A 21,417-nucleotide genomic window follows, 5' to 3' on the forward strand; every position below is an offset into this window, starting at 1 on the left:
GCGTGGAGGATGGGGGCTGAGACCCGCCCCTGTGCCCACTGCAGCCTCGAAGTTCACAGTTCCTTTCAAGGTGCACGAATTCATGCACTGAGCCCCTAGTATATAGATAATAACCAAAAAGTGAAAATGACTCAAAGGTTCCTCAACTGTAGAGTCGATTAATAAATTAGGATATAATCACATAATAGTTTGTTGTATAGGAATAAAAGCGGATAAGTAGTGTTACAAGTAACAGTATGAATAAATAAAAGAAACAAAATGATAAATAAAAGATGAAAAACACAAAAGAGAATACAGACAGTCCTCGGGTTACGTCGAACTCAATGTACGTCGTTTCATCGTTACGTAAAAAGTTCCGTCATTTTGACATATGTACATATGTGCTTTATGTTTTTTATTATTTATTTACCACAAGTAATGGTCAGGAATTGTTATCTTTCTTTAATTTTTTTTTTACTGTTTCACTTTATTACTGCTGTGTATGTGCTCCATGTGAGTGACGTAGGTGCTTATGTATGTGGGTTCCAACTTATGGCGAAAATCACATTACGTCGCGCTGTAGGAATGGATCTCCGACGTAACTCAAGGACCTACTGTATACTTGATGATTTGTTTTATGTAAAATTAAGAAAACAGACAAAACTATTTGCTAGCCCAACATGTCAGAAACTTTTGTGATGATCAGGGTGACTTGGGGAAGGGGCCTCCTATATTCCATTTCTTTATGAAACTGCTGATCATACATGTGTATTCAACAAATAAAAATTCATGTAGCTATACACTAATAAGTTGTGCATTATTCCCTTTATATGTTGTAATTCAATACAAAATTTACTTAAAAGAAGGACTGGTGAGAATTTTATAGCCTAGTAAAGAAGAAAAGAAATGAAAGTGAAATAATTGATCTGAAAGGAGACCTTATTCATTTAGTATCTCAAAGTTAGTCTTATTCCATAGAATAAAAATGAAACTAGAAAGTAGACTGAGAAATTGAGAAATTGAGAAATCTGTTAGTTAAGGAAGATAAAAAAAATTTCAGATAAAATCAAAATAGAGTAACTCCAAATTGCATTTTCCTATTATAAGATAAAACTTGTTTATGTTGGTCTAATTACTAAAGAAAATTGAGATTGTCTTTGATAATATATTTTTAATGAATAAAAAATAATTTATGAAAATGTGATCTGAATGTTAATGGTAGTCATAAAAATGACTTCATATAGGTTTATACCATAATCTGAAGAGGCCGTTTTGATAAAATGGAAAATTTTAAATTTACTGCAGAGAAATAATTCTTAAAACTATAGAAATGTAAAGATTTCCCTTACCTCGTTTTTCTAATACATAACTTTTTTTTAATAACTTACACATGTCAAGTGTTCAAACGCATTTTTTAGGCTGAATGGAATCACATGCAACTATATGGCAGACACTGCACAGCATAGCATACTGTAGTGAGACATTAAATAACTAGGCTAGCTTGGAAAAGATGTGTCCATCCACATAATTTCAAATAACCTGGAAGTGAGGGAGACTTCAACTTCTGACAGCAGCTGGTAAACTCCCACCTCTGGAGATGCTCTTAAAAAGAAGACCTGCGGCCTCCAAGTAGGCCACCTTGAAGGGAACAGTAAGTTATTAAGTGGCTGACATGAGCCATGCTCTAGACTTGGCTAATGAGATGTTACAAAATTTATTTTTGTTTTGTAGGGTTTCTTTTCTTTATGAGTCTCAAGTTCCACTAGTGTGTTTGTGAAGAGAGTATCACTTGCAAACTTATCAGCCATCCATGAAGAGATGTGATTGCATCTTCTATTCTCTCTGTGACTGTTGACAATAATTGTTTGGGAAAGGCAATGCCTTTACTCTATGCATTTTCCAGCAAGCAGATGTCTCATCCTCTGCAATTCATTTTCTGTTTGATGATGTGGGAACTTCCTACTGCTAGAGACTGTATGGAAACTTCCCAATTTGATAGCTTAATGAAATGCTGCACACTTAGTTAAAAGAGCAATTTACAGATTATTTTGAAAGATCATCTTATATAACAAATCAGACTATAGCCAAAAAAAAGGATGAAAATCCTTGTCAAGCAATTAATTCAGATGAAACATTTTATCTTGGCTCTGATGGGCCAGTGGCAGAAGTAGAAGTCATGTTCTGTGCATATTTTGAAGGAAGTGCTGATGATATTTGCAGTAAAATCAGATATAGGATATGGAAGAAAAGCACATTAATACTCTTACCAGCACTTTGGCCTGAAAGCTGGAAGAAAGGGGATGCCATTAATTGTGCTGCGAGAAGCTAGAGAAGGGACATGTTAGGAGGGTGTGTCAAGATCAGACTCTGGAATTTGAATATTTGAATTTTGATACATCAATTAAACTAGTGCCTTTATGTTTGTGGGAAAGAAACACTTGTTTTTATTTCCAATTCATCATGGACCAATACTTTTGTAAAACATAATAAAGATGAATTCTTGGACAAATAAAATTGAAAAAGACAAAGACATACAAAATAAAAACCTTGATTCTTATTAGATTCAAAAGAAGGAAATTAAACCATCAAATTGCTATGAGCTTCTAAATGCTTACTCTCATTGAAGATTGCTAATAAAGGTCCATGTATCCAATGGTGCATAGGATACACTTTGAGAATCACTTATTACCATTCAATCAATAATGTTTAAATTGCTTGTCTATCCATGAGGGTGAATTCAAACCATAACAAAGAACGCTCATCACAAAATTGTTCCTAGGCAATTTAGCTCTTCAATATTTCAAGTACAGAAAATAGGAAACCCATGCCTCACACAGTGGCAAATTTATATTTTATGTGAACTTTAGCAAATCAGGGGACATTAATTCTGATTTTCCAGAGAGCAGAGAGTATCTATGAAGATGGTCTACTGTGTGGAGGAATTAGAGCCATGACTCAGATAAACAGGTAGGAAGTATTTGTTATTTAAGATTAGAATATGCTTGGTCAAGCTTCTTTTTAAAAAATATATTTTTATTGATTTCAGAAAAGAAGGGAGAGGGAGAGATAGAAACATCAATGATGACAGAGAATCACTGATTGGCTGCCTCCTGCACTCCCCACATTGGGGATCGAGCCCTCAACCCAGGCATGTGCCCTTGACTGGAATCAAACCCAGGACCCTTCAGTCTACAGCAGTGGTTCTCAACCTTCCTAATGCCGCAACCCTTTAATATAGTTCCCCATGTTGTGGTGACCCCCAATTTCATTGTTACAAATTAAACATAATTAAAGCATAGTGATTAATCACAAAAACAATATGTAATTATATATGTGTTTTCCGATGGTCTTAGGCGACCCCTGTGAGAAGGTCATTCAACCCCCAAAGGGGTAGCGACCCACAGGTCTACAGGCTGACACTCTATCCACTAAGCCAAAACAGCAAGGGCAATAAAGACATTTCTTAAAAGAAATTCAGCCATTGAGGTTTCAATGCATTCCTAAAGGTTTATAGAAAAGAAAAAAAAAAAGAAAGAATTTGAGCAGTGGTCATCTGATATTACTAAGAAGCTAAAAACAAGAATCAACACAATGATAGGGAAGGAGAATAAAATGGAATAAAAATATTACACAAGTAACAGGGTAATAACAGACCAACATAATCGGTTTTCTCCACTTTATGCCAATGACTCAATTCCATTAATTTTAAAAGAGGTATTTAATTCTAAGTGTATTTACAGTGGCAGGCAATTTATCCAAGCATTAAAATGCTGCATTGAATTTTCATAAGCTAATCAACACCCGACAATTGATGACTTATAAAGGAATCACAGACTTCATATTTCCATGAAAATTACTTAATCAATTTCTCAGCAGACTAGAAAAAAAGGATGTTGTCAAAAAGAGATAGCAGACGTGTGAATAATCAGATTTCACTATATTTATTCTGATTGAATTGCTCTGAGTTGAATATAACAAAATCAAGGAGAGAGAGAAAGAGATTAAGATATGAGATCACATGGTGTCTAAATTATTACTAGTATTGGTAGAATTCACACATATAAAGCAAGGAAGAACCACAGCAAATAAATTCTCCATGCTGTTTGTCATCTGAGCCATATATTTATATCCTATTATCAAATATCCCTGTATACATTATTTACTTTACAAAGATATTTCCTGATAATTTAGAGGAACAATAGCTTATCATTTCATGCAAATAGGGAGGCCGTTTTCCTTGCATAATTAACTTCTCATCTTTAGTTTCCCTTTTCCAGATGTAGAAGGCTACATTAAATAAATGAAACAAACAACATTTTCAAAACTGATTAGCAGATCTGATGGTTCAAGCAAGATCTTCCACAGCAAGCATTACAAGAAAGTTGTCTACCCCCAGGATATTAACTTTCAGTTAACAACTCTGAAATTTGGAATTTGCTGAACTTGCCTTAGAATTGCATCAGAAGAATCACCCTAAGCTCTGGAGAAATCCACTGTCAGCCATCACATGACCAGAAGCAACGATAAATCCATTACCTGTAATATTTGCAGCACTGAAGAGTAAAAATATGCTGCAAGACAAATGCAGTGCAAAAGGCAATTTCAAAGGCACTTACGTATATCTGATTGTTCCCAAAGCGCTTTTGAATTTCATAAAGCAGGCTGCCATCGTTGAGCTCACTGAGTGTTGCTAGGTCATCATTTGGAGCAGGAGGCATTAGCTTGACCTGGGAGAAAAAATAAGAAAGATCAATTCTAATTGCTTTGCAATCAACTTTCTTCACAGTTGGATGTTCTATTTCAATTACATGTCAAAAGTTTAAAAACCACATGAGTTTGAAACTGTTATTAAAAGATGAAATGGCTCACTTATAAGAAACAAAAAAATTCAATAGTCATAGAAAAATACATTCAGATGAGAATTTCTGTTGCGTACCCACGAGTGCATTCACACACACACACACACACACACACACACACACACACACATCGAATGTCAGATTACATCCTTCAAAGACATTAAGTCTATCAAAATCATTTCAGCAGGTTGATCCTTCCTAGTCCCTACTTACAATTTAGACAGCTCTAAACTGTGCTAAGTCCTTTGTGAGACAAGCAGCTGAAAAAAGCTCACGTATTTGCAGTGTTTCCAAAGCTAAAGCAAAACTTCTCTCTCAAATTACTGCTGTTGGCATGGAAGCGATCTGCCTGGAATTTAGTTTCTGCATACATCTATGAGAAGGCCAGATTTTTAAAGTAAACTCTAGAATTTTGGCTTGTGATTTTTATTCTGCTTTACAATACTTTTAATATTAAAGTAGCTTTGAGATTAAGATAATTCTGTCAAGAAAAAATGCTTTCCTATTCAATGTAATATAGAATGACAGTTTAAAAATTAGACAAGATTAAAAATTACAAAGATAAGTTTGTATTATTTAAATAGATTAAAATATAGCCTTTATAATTTAAAACTGGCCAATTTTTAACTTTATATACACAGGATATGCTCTGCAAGGCAAATATTAGATATAATGTGACAACTTTGTTCTTCTCATATGAAACACTGAGGAACAAAAGAACAAGAATAATCTTATTAACATTCCTATGAGTTCATAGCTAATATTTTGGTGCCCATAGCTAATATTTCTAAAATATGTTTTTAGTAATTTGAGAGAGAAACATTGATCAGCTACCTCCTGCACACCCCATACTGAGGATTGAGCTTGAAACCAAGGTATGTGCTCCCACTGGAAATCGATCTGGTGACCTCTTGGTTCATGGGATGATGCACAACCAATTGAGCCACACAGGCAGAATGCCATAGTTAATTTGTAATAACAGTAAATTTATTTTTATATTTAGAATTCATATTTGTATTTACATTTTATATTTGTATTATACATTTAACTATTGGATGTACCATCACTAAATAAGTTGATCCCTAAATATTACTGTTCAGCTAAATGTTTATAGAGTAAAAAATATTACACATTTTTAAAAGCTAAATTTAGGGCTCTTTCTCTGACATGAGTGGTTATTTTCAAAAATGCAATCTTTCCCATGAGTTCTTAAATTCAGATCATGGTTATCCAAGACTGTTAGTCCTAATGCATTAATAATAGAAACCCAAATTCTTTACTGAGAATTTCACATACTCAGAAGAGTGGATTGTTATATCTTCCAGTTGGAAGGGAGTCATGGCAGCAGGCTCTCTTGCATTGGAAAGACAACCATTTGTATAAGTGGCAAACACGATAATCCAATGAGAACATGTTTATTTATTTAAAATTAATTTGTAAAATATTCCAGACCTCAGAATGTCAGGAACAAGCCTCCTCCTCTCCCACAACATACACACACTCAGCCAACACCTTCAGTTTATTTTCTGGGTTGTTTTTTTTGTAGGATTTAAATAATAAAACGTCTCAAATATCTTTCAGAATTAACCTACAAAGGACATACTAGTATAACACAGTCTTACTAAAATTAGACATTTAACTTGAGGTTAGAAGCACAGCTTTGAGTCTTTGATAGTGTCAGAAATATGGACTTCCATAGTTCAAGAACAGTATAAAAACTGATACTTGTTGCTGAATAGAAGTCATCATGTCTCAGCTCTCCTAATACTTTCTGGGTTGTCAAAATCAATTCGGGGATTGTGTAATATGTTTTTTTTAACTTCATATATTTAGTTCCACTTTGAAGAGTTACAGGCCCAAAGTGCTGCCGAGACTAACAGTTCTCCGAGAAGCATGAAAATCAAGCAGTGATAACTGCCTCTGCCTATCCCCTCGGTAGTTTTCCTTTCTGCTTCTTCAGTGGTCATGCTAATTCAGGTCAAAATCTTACACACTGATCTGAGTACTGGAATACAGAAAAAATTCAAGTTCATCTAAGCCTAAGACATCAATTGTTTGTATTCATCTGGGAGAATGATGTTTAAATCCCAGGGGTATATCTTCCTGTGAGATCTTTTTTTTAACTTTCTAAAAAAAAATTTAAACACATTTTACATTCAATATTATTTTGTATTAGTTTCAGGTGTACAGCATAGTGATTAGACAATCATATACTTTACAAAGTATCCTCCCTGATATTTCCAGTATCCAATGGGCACCATACATAGTTGTTACAATATTATTGACTGTATTTCCTATGCTATACTTTACATACCCATGACTATTTTGTAACTACCAATCTATACTTCTTAATCCCTTCACCTCTTTCACCCAGTGCATGCATACATACACACACAAAATTAATGCACAAATATATACATATCCACGCATAACAAGAGATAAGCCAAAAATATGGCTGCAACAACTTTGAACAATGCAATGATAAGACAAAAGTCTCACACAAGTTAACATTCATATTTAACACTTGGAGTGGGGGAAACGAGTTAAGTCGGCTCGCGTGAATTGCACGTACTCCGCGGGAGCCGTCTTAACTCGGTTCATATAGATTTGCGGTGGAGTGCGGGAAACATGTAAACTCGGGCCGATTGTAACTGCGTATTACCAAATATTTGTTTGTTTGCCGTTCACAAAGATACCTACCTGCGTATGCGAACCGTTTCATACCCATTGGGGTAATAGGTATCATAAAAATCCCTGATTTTGCGCAGGAAACCTAAATAATTGCCCACGCCATCTTATATTTTGGCGGGAAATTCACCCCACACCGGAGTGTTAACTCCCAAAGAAATAATAAAAAGAAGAAAAATCAAGAGCAAGGTTTGTTTATCTCCGGAAGTAATAATTTACACTGAGATAATACTCCTCTGATAACCACAGCTTTAATGAGTTCAATGCAAATCTCTGCGTGCATATTCAGGAACAGCATGACTAGCACCAACAGAAGTTCCCCATTTGTTCTGACAAGCCTAGAGGAGCTATTGCAGACATCTCCCTGGTATTCTTGAGGGTTTTTCATCTTCAGTGGCACAGCTGTTGTATGAGTTAGAGAATATACTAAGCGGACAATAAAAATGTGAAGACTCCCTTGTCTGTTTATAGTAACGAACTGTGACAAATACAGTGTTACATTAGATCAAGGGAAGAATTCCTTCAATTTATCATACCAAGATACCAAAATGATTAGGAAGGAAGCTTTGATAATCAATCTTAAGCAAGGTTGTCAAAAAGATACATTTTTTATAAAGAGTTCAAAAGTGTTGTGGCAGCTGATAACAAGTAGAAAGAAGAAAAACATGTCTGTGGATATTTTTATGTTATAGTTGTAAACTCAATAGTGTACACTATCAATGTCTGCCAAGTAAGTATTACCATAGTCAAAAAATAGATGGAATAAATATGTAAAAAAAATAACATCCTCTCTAGAATTCACCATCTTGGTTCTTCTGAAGACATAGAAACTAACCATTATATATCTCTCCACATATATTTCCAAAAGCAGAGATCTAGAACACCAAGTGGACAAAATTCAGGGTACACTTTCAGAAATGTTTCGAGATCCAAAGGAAATGTAAATTGGAAAATATGTTAATTCCCTGATTCCCTGTCTCCACTTGTCAACACTGCTCTGAGCGCTGTCGACTTTGCTGTGCTGTTCGGTGGCTGGTAATTGTGCTCTGCAGGAAGTTAGTAGAACATACACAGGAACTAGAAAGCCCATGGACAGAAGAGATGGTTTGACAAACGGGATAAGGGCATCAAGATTGTTGGGAAAGCAGATTAGGAGGAAAGAACCAAGTGTGCATGAATGAGGAGAAAAAAGAAAATAATGATAACAAAAAAGAAAAAAACCTAAGTGACTAGGATGGTCATAACAGGGAAAAGGGCATTAATCTGATAACACACTTTGTACTGAATCTCCCAGGGCTGAAGCCCATTACGATGTATGCACATCGTTTACCTGTAAATGGCCTTTTCCTTGCCTTTGTTATTCTGTTAGATGTTTCGTAGTGAAATGTATTAGGTCCTTACACTCACTGTGCCTTGTTTGGCTAAGGATTTATATTTTTGTGTCTGTGGATGTTGATGTATCTGTGGACTCTAGAAAGAGAATTCCCTCCAATCTTTGAAACCCCTATCCTGCCCATGCAGCCACGGAATGCAAACTCTCCTACTCACAGAAGCGAGAAGCGCGCCAGAGAGAAGAGGAGCCAGAGCTGCGCTGTCCTCAGAAGAGCCCTGGCCGCAGAGTAAAAGAAACAGGTGATTCTAGGTCATTTGCTTCTGCTTCTTGAGTTTAAGTTTGGTCACTTTAAATTCAGTTTGAAATTTGAGTATAAGTATTAAAAGTGTGTAATAACTTGCTCACAGTGGTATTTTGAAGGTTAAAATAATGCAAGTGAAAGCATTTTTCAGCTTTGAAATGTTAACCAATATACAGTATTATTTTGTATTATTATATTCTAAAAAAACCTATATTTACACTGAAAATAAAACCTGGTTGAAGTGTTGACTTGATTTACATAAATCAAGAGCAGATGAATTAGTGAACAGAGGACTCAACCACTCTAGCCAAACCTGATAGACAGTCTATACAAATAATAATGAAATAATGAATACATCTTGCTGAGTTTTTATTTTACTCTTGGCAAAATGCTGTCACCCTACAGCCTTAATCTTTTGTCACCTTTCTAACAGCAATATAAGGTCAGTGTTATGTATCCATTTCACAGACGGGGCTTAGTGAGGTTAAAGAATTTCCATAGTTGAGAGTTCCAGCAGCAGCCCTAAACCAGAACAAATCTGTATGACTCCATCATCCTCTCTCTTTTCTCCCAGGATAACATGCCTTCACTAAATGGAATAAAAATTTGACCTAATTTTAAGCCTCAACTATTCTCAAAGGAAAGATGAGAGAAAAGACTGTAGGAAGGTAGGAAACTAATAGTAGAATAGAAGAGGACAGGGCACGAGAGAGGAGGGGATAACAAAACAAAATTGGAAAAGAAGGAAAAATGTCTTACAAATTTTAAAGCAACTTTAGAAAAATTCTATATTCTCACAGATATTATAATAGCAATTGTTAATGATGGTGATTATCAGAACCATAAAAAGTTTAAATCAGCCCAGCCTGCATGGCTCAGTGGTTGAGTGAAGACCTATGAACCAGGAGGGCGCAGTTCAATTCCCAGTCAGGGCACATGCCCAGGTTGCAGGCTCAATTCCCAGTGCTGGGCACCTAGGAGGCAGCCTATCAATGATTCTGTCTGATCATTGATGTTTCTATCTCTCTCTCTCCCTTTCCTTCCTCTCTGAGGTTAATAAAATTATATATTTTAAAAATTTAAATCAAGCCTTGACTATTCATTTATACAGTTACCATTTGACATGACCTACATTTTTCAAAATCCTGGAAGGAGAGACGCTGTGGTCTTTGTTTCAATTCAAAAATTTTTTTCTACATTATGTATTTCTTTTTAAAGTGTAAATCAGAATGTTACTGCTTTAACAAGTCTTTTCTAAAGCCTTCCAATGGGATATAAACGTATGATGCAGGCAGGATTCTTCCTCTGTTCTTCCTCTGGAAAGAATCACCAATGCACCTCATGGCAAGAACATATGACAACATAATGCCTACAGTGGAAGACATGGGTGAATATTAAATAGATAAGATACAAACAAACCTGAATAAGCTATTCCCTCTTTAGTACCAAATAAACAGAATATGGTTACAATCGCTTTTCATGTCTAGAATGCAATTACAAAGAGCTTATATTAAAAAAGAAAAGTCATTCTACTTATCCTATCTAATAAAAGAGAAACATGGTAATTAACCGTAACTTTGCTACCCTTCCCATTGGCTAATCAGAGCGATATGCAAATTAACTGCCAACCAAGATGGCGGCCAGCAGCCAGGCAGCTGAAGCGAACAGGAGGCTTGCTTGCTCCATGATGGAGGAAGCCAAGGTTCCCTGCCTGCCGCTGCTGGCCTCTGAGCTGCTCTCTAAGAAACATTGTTGCAAATATAGAAGCTAAAGAAAACGCAGAAACCTGCTTTCAGCCGTCAGAGCTGGAGCGAGCAGGACCGAAACAATGTTGCAATTATAGAACCCAAACAAATGCTAGATTCCTGCTTTCAGCAGCCGAGGCCTCAAGCTGGAGCGGCCTCAGAGCTAAAGCCAGCTCTCAGCTCCAGTGACAGCCATAGAAGGTAAATAAATTCCAGAATTTAAAAAAAAAGAAAGAAAAAAGGAGAGGTTGGGAGCTTCAGTTGCCTGCCAGCCTGTAAACGGCCCTCAGCCCCTCACCCAGACTGGCCAGGCACCCCAGTGGGGACCCCCACCCTGAAGGGGGTGTGAACAGCTACAAACAGTCATCATCCCCTCATCCAGGCTGGCCAGGCACCCAAGCGGGACCCCCATCCTGATCCAGACACCCTTCAGGGCAAACCAGCCGGCCCCCACCCGTGCACCAGGCCTCTATCCTATACAGTAAAAGGGTAATATGCCTCCTAGCACTGGGATCAGTGGAGCCAGGAGGCCTCCCGAACCCGGGATCAGCGGAGCAGCGAGGCCTCCTAGCACCGGGATCAGCGGAGCTGCGAGACCTCCCGGCCCCTGGAGCAGCGTGACAGTGGGCAGCGCCCAAACCCCCTGATCGCCCTGCGGCTCTGTGTGTGACAGGGGGTGGGGCCACAACCTCCCTATCCACCCTGCTCTGTTCCTGACAGGGAACAGAGCCCTGCTTTGTGTGTGACTGGGTAGAGCCGCAACCTCCCCATCGGCCCTACCCTGAGTGTGACAGCAGCGGCGCCCCAACCCCCTGATGGGCCCTGCTCTGAGTGTGACAGCAGCAGCTCCCCAATCCCCTGATCGGCCCTGCTCTGTATGTGACAGGGGTCGCTGCCCCAACTCCCCTATCGGCCTTACTCTGTGTGTGACAGGGGAGAGCTCCCCAAACCCCTGATCAGTCCTGCTCTGTGCATGACAGGGGGTAGCTCCCCAATCCCCTGATGGGCCCTGCTCTGTGCGTGACAGGGGCGAGCTCCCCAACCCCCTGATCGACCCTGCTCTGTGCATGACAGGGTATGGAGCCCAAACCCCCCTAATGGGCCCTGCTCTGTGCGTGACAGGGGGTGGCGCCGCAACCTCCCCATCGACCCTGCCTTGAGTGTGACAGGGGGCGGTGCTCCAATCCCCAATCGGCCCTACCCTGAGCGTGACTGGGGGTGGCATCGCAACCTCTCAATCCGCCCTGCTCTGTACATGACAGGGGGCGGCGCCCCAACTCCAAATCAGCCCTGCTCTGAGCCTGACCAGGGGCTGCACCTAGGGATTGGGCCTGCCCTCTGCCACCCAGGAGTGGGCCTAAGCCAGCAGGTCATTATCTCCTGAGGGGTCCCAGACTGTGAGAGGGCACAGGCCGGGCTGAGGGACACCCCCCCCCCTGCCAGTGCACAAATTGTTGTGCACCGGGCCTCTAGTTAAGTATAAAAGGATTATATGTGACATTATGTTGTGAATGTCTTCTCATTTTTTTTAAAGACCTTAGTTTTTCAGAGCAGTTTTAGATCCACCACAAAATTGAGAGGAAAGTATAGAGATTTCCCATATACCTCTGGCCTGACACACATAGTCTGTCCAATTATCAACATCCCCACTGAGTGCTGCATTTGTTACTATAGATGAAGCAAATGACACATCATAATCATCCAATATCCTTAGCTTACATCAGGGTTTACTCTGGGTGTTGTACATTCTGTGGGTTTTCAAAAATGAGTAATGACATGTAGCCATAACTATAGTATCATACGCAGTAGTTTCTCTACCCTAAAAACCCTCTGTGCTCCTCCTAGTCATTCCCCCTCCACACAACTGCTGGCAACCACGGACCCTTTTATTGTCTCCATAGTTTTGTCTTTTCTAGAATGTCAAGTAGTGGAATCAGAATATATGTAGCCTTTTCAAAATAAGTGTTTTCACTTAGTTATATGTACCTAAAGTTACAGGAAGCTCATAAGACCCTTAAGAAAATTAAGAAACAACTTGGCCTTAAATTTTCCTAACATTCAATCTGCCTACTCTTATGGACTGCATTATGTTCCCCACAATTCATATGTCGAGGCTCTTGCTGCCAATGTGACTGCATGTGGAGACAGGGTTTTAGGAGATAATGAAAGTTAAATGAGGATATGGGTTAGGTGGAACCCTGATTCCACAGGGTTAGTATCATTATAAGAGATGCCAAAGAGTTTTTTTTTATCTCTCTATCTCTCTATCTCCACCATCTGAGGACACAGTGACAAAGCAGCCATCTGCAAGGCAGGAAGAGGGCTTTCACCAAAAACAGGCTCAGCCAGCACCTGGATTTTGAATTTCCAGTCTCCGGAACTTTGAGAAGTACATTTCTGCTGTTTAAGCCACCCCGTTTGTGGTTTTCTGTTATGGTAGCTTGAGCAGATGAATATGCCTAATAAAATTCAAAAGTATTTCCAATGTTTGGCTGTTTTAGTTTTTTTAAAATAGAAATTAATGAGATGAAGAAAATTTTAAAAGTCTTTAGAAAACATAGTCAAAATACCTTTAAAATATTCATAATTAGATACATTGAAACAAGACATTTCAAGGATTATTTTACCATTTACAAAATACTCTGCCAAATATAAAACACAACACATATACAAATCATTTATTTCTATGAAAATCATGACATAAAATACATTAAATTCTGTAACTCCAAGCATATCAAAATGATCTCACATAACTTGGGCACTGGAATATGCACATATGCACATAGATATATACACAATACATCATCACAGTTACTTTTAAGAATAAATTATTCTGATTGGTTTGTCTTTCTTCTTGTGGAAAATATTTGGCTATTTGAAGGAAACAATTATTAAAATGATGACCAATCAAAGAACTAGGAATATTCAGGAATTAATATATTGGCTGAGCTTACAATCCTGATAAATAAGTCCAAACTGTAAATTCAAGGCCTAGCTGGTTTTTCTCAGTGGTTAGAGCATTGGCCCAAGGACTAAAGAGTCACGTGTTTGATTCCAGTCAAGGGCACGTACCTAGATTTCGGGCTCAATCCCCAGCCCCAAAGCTTGTGTGGGAGGCAACCAATCGATGTGTCTCTTTCACATCCATGCTTCTCTGTCTCTGTCTCTCTCCCTCCCTTCCATTCTCTCTAAAAAAAAAATCAATGAAAAGGAAAAAATATCCTCTGGTGAGAATTAATTTTTTAAAAAGACAGTAAATTCAAATCTTTCTAAAACACAATAGCAGTATGTTTGTTAATGGACAGTAAAACACAATAACATTTCATAAATAAAACTTTTAAAATACTAACCTATGCTTTCACTAAAGTTTCTTTGAATGGAAATCAGTGGGTATTTGTTTTGGGACATAACAGGACACAATACTAGCAGACGCACATGGGGTGTAATTACCTGCTCAGGCTTGGTGGGGCCATTCACAGTGGTGCTTTCAGGAGAGCTGTCCTGGGACTGTTTCTTGCATAGGCCTTTTGTTGCATCTTTAAACATAATGTCTTTTTCCAACAAACTGTCTTGCTTGGCAATTGGCCACACCAGGGGACTGCTACAGGAAATAATCAATACTAGAATTAGTCTTCTTCCAACATGGCTATATAAATCAGAAATTACCATGACAGGACATCTCAATTATAGATAGTTGTTTTATTCAAGACGGAAACAGTTTCTCAATACTGTAGAAAAAAAAGACAATGGGAAATCTGTAAGCCTTTCTACTAGCTCTGAAGTTCATTCAATGTCACATTGAAAAGAAAAATATGTTCAACTTGAGAAGAATATATTTACAAATGTATGTATGACTATAATAGATAAATCAATAAGCAATTTAAAAGCTAAGGTTGACACACCTGACTAAACTAGGAAAGATATTTCAATGTGAAACTAAATAATAAACAAGTAAAGGCAAAACGATACAATTAATTAAAATGCTGTACATATAGGATTTAAAATATGTTATAGCATTGTGGGCAATAGAGTCTGTAACTAAATAACAATAGGGTACTAAGAGAGAAGTGATGTGCATAAGATTGCAATATTAACAAAATAATGTTTTATTATTTCTATACAGGTCAATCTAGCCAAAAAATAAAATAAAAGCTACTTCATGGTTTTGTTATGCTGTAGACTGCATTGCCCAAAGAAATGCTGTAATGTTCATAGAAAGTAAACACATCTAAAAGTTGAATTTTCATTAAAACATTTTTATATTTAGATTTTAAAATATATTTTCCTAAATGTTATCATACAAGCAGAAATACATATATATTTAATCAGGTGCAATATATGTAAACCAAATTATTTCATGTAGTCTACAGTAGTAGCTACGGTTCTAATTGAAGCGCAGTGCACCTATTTTGGCTTTTTAAGAATTCAAATTTCTTGAGTTATATTTACATATAGTAAAACTCACACATTGTACAGTTACAATCAATATGTTCTGAATTGTACATATACATTTAATGGTGTGACCAACCTAATCAGCAATACATAGAATTTCTATCACTCCCCTGTGTCTCTTTGTGATCACCCTTCAGAGTCGATTATCCTCCTTTGCCTCCTGGCCCTTGCAACCACTGATACTTACTGTCGCCTTTTCCAAAATGTCATATGAAAGCGGTCAGAGTATGTAGACTTTTGTGTATGACTACATTTAACTAACAATGTTTTTGAGACTCATGTTGCTGCATATAGCAATAGCTTTGTTTTTTATTGCTGAGTAGTATTCTACTGCAGGATGTACTACACTTTGGCTAACCATTCACCAAAGATTTGGGTTGTGTCCAGTTTTTGTCAATTGGGAGTGGAGCTTCTATACACATCCATATACAGGAGTGTGTGCAGACATATGCTTTCATTTATCTTGGTTAAATATCTAGGAAAAACCACACAGTTTCCAAAGTGGCTGTACCATTTGGCACTTCCCAGCAATGTGTTGGAGTTTCACTTGCCTCACATCATTGCCAATTTTTTTTTTCTTATTGAATTTATTGAAATGACATTGGATAATAAAATTACATAGATTTCAGGTATACAATTACCAATACTTTTTAAAAATCAATTCTAGTAAGTGTGTTAGTGGCTTTTCACTGTGGTTTTACTTTGCATTTCAATGTGCTTATTTGACATAAGTATGTCTTCTTTGGTAAAGTGCATGTTCAAGTCTTTTGACTATTTTTCACTGGTTTTTTGTTGTCAAGTTCTTGAGTTTATATATTTGGATTCAATTCCCTTATCATATACATACTTGGCAAATATTTTCTCCCAGGCTGTGTCTTGTCTTCATTTTTTTAAAAAATATTTTGTTAGTGATTTCAGAGAGGAAATGAGAGAGAGAGAAATAGAAACATCAATGATGAGAGAGAATCAGTGATTGCCTGCCTCCTGCATGCCACCCACTGGAGACCGAGCCTGCAACCCAAGCATGTGCCCTAAACAGGATTCAAACCGTGACCTCCTGGTTTATAGGTAGAAGCTCAACCACTGAGCCATACTGGCTGGGCTGTCTTCAATTTTTAATAGTGTGTTTTAAAGAATTTTTTTTTCTCTTATGGTCTGTACTTCTTATCTTATTTAAGAATTCTATTCTGAACCCAAGATGAACATGGTTTTCTCCCAGGTTTTCTTCCAAAAATTTTAGATTTTTATGTTTTACATTTAGGTCTATTATTCATTGCGAGTGACTTTTTGTATATGATGCTATATATGAGTTGTGGTTCTTTTTTTTTTCATATGGCTGTTCAAATGTTCCAGTATCATTTCTGAAAAGAACATCTTTCCGCAATCAATTACCTGAACATCTTCGTTAGAAATCAATTGACCATACATGTGTGGGTCTATTTTAGGACAATCCATTGCATTTCATTGATATAATAGTCTATTCTTACACCAATATTATACTGTTTTGATTAATGAACCTTCAGAGTAATGCTTAAAATCAGGTAATGTGAGTCTCCAACTTTTCCTTTATAAAAATTATTTTGAATATTTGTGGTTATTAGCATTCTTACATAAATTTTAGAATCTATTTGTCAGGTTTTATAAACATGCCTGTTGGGACTTTGATTAGCTTTGCATTCATTTGATAAATCAATTTGGGGAAAATTTACATGTTAACAATGTTAAATTTTGTCATTCCTAAGCACATGTATACTTCTCCATTTATGTTGATCTTCATTAATTTCTATCACCAATATTTTATGGTTTTATGGCATTAAAATCTTACAAGTAATTTGTCACACTTATTCTGATGTATTCCATGTTTTTATGCCATTGTAAATGTATCTTTAAATTTCAGTTTCCAGTTGCTGATTGTTAGTATATAGAAATATAAACAATTTGGTATCTTAACCTTGATAGGGAGGAAGAGAGGAATTTGAAGGGCTTCTTTCAGTAACCACAATGTCTCACTGTTTTTCAGCCCATCTCTATGCTTTGTCATCCAATTCTATTGTAATCTAGGAACGCATGAGTAAAGACAGACTCATAAATGGCCACATTAGAGCCAGGCCTAGAGGAAAAGCAGAGATAGCTAAAGAACATGTTACAGAAATGTGAAATCAGTTTTATTCCCTTTAATCTCTGCATGATGATGCTTTAAAGTGTTTCAGTCAATGAAGATATTTTCAAGTAGGTGTGGGGGACATATATTAAAAAGAGGCAGCATGATGGTCTAGTATAGCTGCAACAAGCATACGTTTTTGAGTCAGAAATTCTACACAGTTCGATGTCCGGCTGTGCCACCTTGGGCAAGTTATAAAAGCATTCCATAAAACCAATCTGTAAAAAAGGCTTGTAGTGAGGGATTGCTAACATAAAACACATAAAGGGCTGAGCACAATAACTATGGTAATAGCAGGCAATAAAGTTACCTGCTATTTATATGTGTCCAGAACTGTGATGTTTTTGGGATTTTACTCTACTTACAAGCTCTGACAGGTTAGCTTGCTACTCTCTCGTGGGTGGTGCAGAAGACAAGAGATCCCTGGATCAATGACAGAAAACTTTATTACTCACAGCAAACACAGTATCCAGAGCTTCATGTTTGCCCAAATTCTCCTTGCCCCTGTCCCATCAAGGACAGGAGTGGGCAACATCAGTGGACTTAAATGGATGCCTATGCAAGTAGGGTGTTGTGTTGTAGGAGAGAAACCTAGCAAAGAGTCAAGTACTTTTTTAAAAAATATACTTTTATTGATTTCAGAGAGGAAGGGAGAGGGAGAGGGAGTTAGAAAGAAACATCAATGATGAGAGAGAATCATTGATCAGCTGCCTCCTGCATGCCTCACACTTGGATTAAGCTTGCAACCCAGGCGTATGCCTTGACCAGGAATCGAACTGTGATCTCCTGGTTCAAAGGTGGATGCTCAACCATTGAGCCATGCCGGCCGGGCTCGAGTAGTTTTTGAGCAAGCAGCAAACATTGTACCAAGCAGCAGAGGAGCCAGTGCCCTCCTCTGGGGTGAGTGCTATGGTGTCTGTGAACTACTTAGTCACCTGTATGACTATGTACCTTGCAGTCTCACAAACTGAGCAAGAATGTGGAGAGTGCCCAGGGCACATATCCCTCCCAGTAGTAAGCTTATTAATTTTAAAAATTCACTGTAAAAAGAGAATGTTATAATGCTTATAAAAGTTTCATATCCAGATCTTTTTGAATCTAGTGATAAAATACCCATAACTCCCAAAGAAGCCTTATTTCTTCCATGAGCAATTTTAGAACAATGCCTGTCTGCTCAAACCTGTATTCATCATTTTTAGGGCTCCCAAGAGTGTGCCCTATGCTTCTTTGACAGGAGAGCCTTTTAGATATTTGAAGACAGTTGTGGGGTTTCCTAAATTTTCTATAATTTAAGTGAGCTACTGCAAAACATTAAATAATTATGTGGTATTTAATGTGTGATAGTCTAAGTACTCTACACATATTCACTCTTTATTTGAAAACAACATTATAAAGTAGGCACTATTTTTATATCTATTCATAGAGGAGTAAACTGAGGGCCACCTAGAAGAACTTGGTCTGGACACATAGCATGCAGCAGTTGAGTTGAGATTTGAGCTCCAGAGCTTGTGTTCTTAACCACCATGCCACACTGCCTACACCTAAAAACCCACCCTCACATCTATAAAATATTTCCTTATATATCTTTCCTTATCTAAATAATCTCATTTTTTTCTGGAGATTTAAAGAGGTTTTGCATATTAATAAAGCAGCGGTTTGATAGTTCAGTTAGAAACTAGAAAGACAGTTCATTAAATACAAAAAATCACCAATTTTAAAGGATTTATAAAAGGAAGAAACAGTGAGTTTACTACAATAACAGAGAGCTACAGTAGGAAAGAAGATTGATCCAGGAATACAGCCACCTCCTTCTAAGTCCGTGTTTACCTCAAATTGGCCTGACCAAGTAAGGCAGCGGTTCTCAACCTGTGGGTTCCGACCCCTTTGGCGGTCGAATGACCCTTTCACAGGGGTCACCTAAGACCATCCTGCATATCAGATATTTACATCACGATTTATAACAGTAGCAACATTACAGTTATAAAGTAGCAACGAAAATAATTTTATGGTTGGGTCACAACATGAGGAACTATTTAAAGGGCCAGAAGGTTGAGAACCACTGATGTAAGGCCTTCACAGTCTCTGGACCACAGCTTCACCTTTGTCAAATGCAGAAATTAGACTAGGTGATGTCTAAGTGTATAGCAAGCTCTATGATGCCAATATATAATCTGTCTTCATAACTTTTCACCTGCATCTTTAAGAAAATTATTTACACATTCAATAACACTATAGGTTATATACTCTAGGATCTATTACTAACAATAATTGCAAGTAGCGGGTTACAAATATTCTCTTATTTATATAAGAAAAACTGACTTTAAATAAAATTTAATTAAATGTCAATATATTAATTAGTAATGCACACATTTTCTATAAGAAAATGCAAATAATGTACCTAGGCTGATGGTATGTGACAATGTTTTACACAACCATGGAACAACTTTTCTTTAAGTTTCTATTCCACTATTTTTTAAAATATATTTTTATTGATTTTAGAGAGTAAGGGAAAGGGATAGAAACATCAATGATGAGAGAGAATCATTGATAGACTGCCTCCTGCATGCCCCCTACTGGGGATCAAGCCCACAACCCAGTCATGTGCCCTTGTCCAGAATCGAACCCGGGACCCTTCAGTCCACAGGCCAACACTCTATCCAGTGAGCCAAACTGGCTAGGGCTATTCCACTTTTTAACTAAAACATATTTTATGTATAGTCATTGTGCTTAACAATAGCATTCAAACGTTAACTGTTATATATTTAAATTTTCACTGATCATCAATTTTTGGAATATAGACATGTATTAAAATGCTATTTTTCTTTAAAAAGTAATAATTTTAAGTTACCATTGGTATTTACTTTAATATCTCATTAAATGTTAATCAATCATGCAAAATATTTATAAGATTAATTTTTAAAAACTGAGAAGCAATTGTGTATATAGAGCAAACACTGAACTTAAAAGTGAAAAAAATATATAAAGGATAAGAAGCAATATAATAATTACTACAAGTTTCATTAAAAAAGTGGACTAATAATAAAGGACTTAACATTGCATTCATTTCAACTGAACTATGGAGGGTCTTCTTCCTAACTCTGGACCACTGACCTGGTTATTCTAGCAATTATTTCCACTGTAAATTCTTTGTCTGCCCCTTTGAGATATAAATTTTCTGCAACTCAGCAATGCCTTTCTCAAGGACTTGAGAGTCATCCCTTTGACATGGAATCATAGGAAAGATAAAGCCCTTCTCCCAGTCTCTATAGAGGTAGGAGCCTAACTTCCTTAAATGTGAATTGGCAAACAAGAATGACCTCATCACACTGACCAAGGTTCCTCAGAACATCCTCCATCCAGCACTTTCCCACTAGCTCACCCCAAGCTACAGAGCTATCTGGCCTTTTATTTCATGGAGTTGAGCTTCTCTCTCTCTCTCTCTCTCTCTCTCTCTCTCTCTCTCTCTTATTGCAATTCTATTGGATAAAGTCTTTCTTGCATTTTTAACTTCTCTGGTTCATTTTTTCTCTTATGCTAATGAGTGTTGGTTTTGTTTGTTTTTTCTTGCTTCAGGATGAACTTTCCAAATTGTCTTCAATGAGAAAATATTATTTTGATTATAAAAAGAATTATTAGGAACAGAAATTTATCAGTGAGAAACAGAAAAAATAGGATTGAAATAGTATATTTTCTAAAACAAAGCTTTTGGTATGACAGGCTCAATAAACATAAAATGGAATAGGTATCATCTAAGAGTACTTTAGGTTAATGCAGAAGAGATAGCTTTAGCCTGACTATGGGACAAATTAGATGGGACTATAACAGCAGACAACCAATTTCTAAACTCTACTGGATTTAGTCAAGACTTATTTCTATGAACATAAAAGGCATGCCATGCA

The 21,417-nt window shown here is 37.1% G+C and overlaps 1 protein-coding gene across 2 annotated transcripts in view; it reads right to left on the reverse strand.

Annotated features, from left to right (window-relative positions):
* Nucleotides 1-21,417, reverse strand: part of MYO16 (myosin XVI) — a 533,335-nt gene that overhangs the window by 305,024 nt on the left and 206,894 nt on the right. For both annotated transcript variants that reach the window (XM_070408604.1, XM_070408603.1), the window contains exons 10-11: nucleotides 14,356-14,506; nucleotides 4,596-4,706 (exon numbers count right to left, since the gene is read on the reverse strand). In XM_070408604.1, coding sequence (XP_070264705.1) covers nucleotides 4,596-4,706; nucleotides 14,356-14,506 — 262 coding nt within the window. The remainder of the gene's footprint in view (nucleotides 1-4,595; nucleotides 4,707-14,355; nucleotides 14,507-21,417) is intronic.

Source organism: Myotis yumanensis, unplaced genomic scaffold (genome assembly GCF_028538775.1).
Source record: "Myotis yumanensis isolate MYYU_CA2020_CCGP unplaced genomic scaffold, mMyoYum1.0.hap1 SCAF_3, whole genome shotgun sequence".
In the NCBI taxonomy this organism is placed as follows: Eukaryota; Metazoa; Chordata; class Mammalia; order Chiroptera; family Vespertilionidae; genus Myotis; species Myotis yumanensis.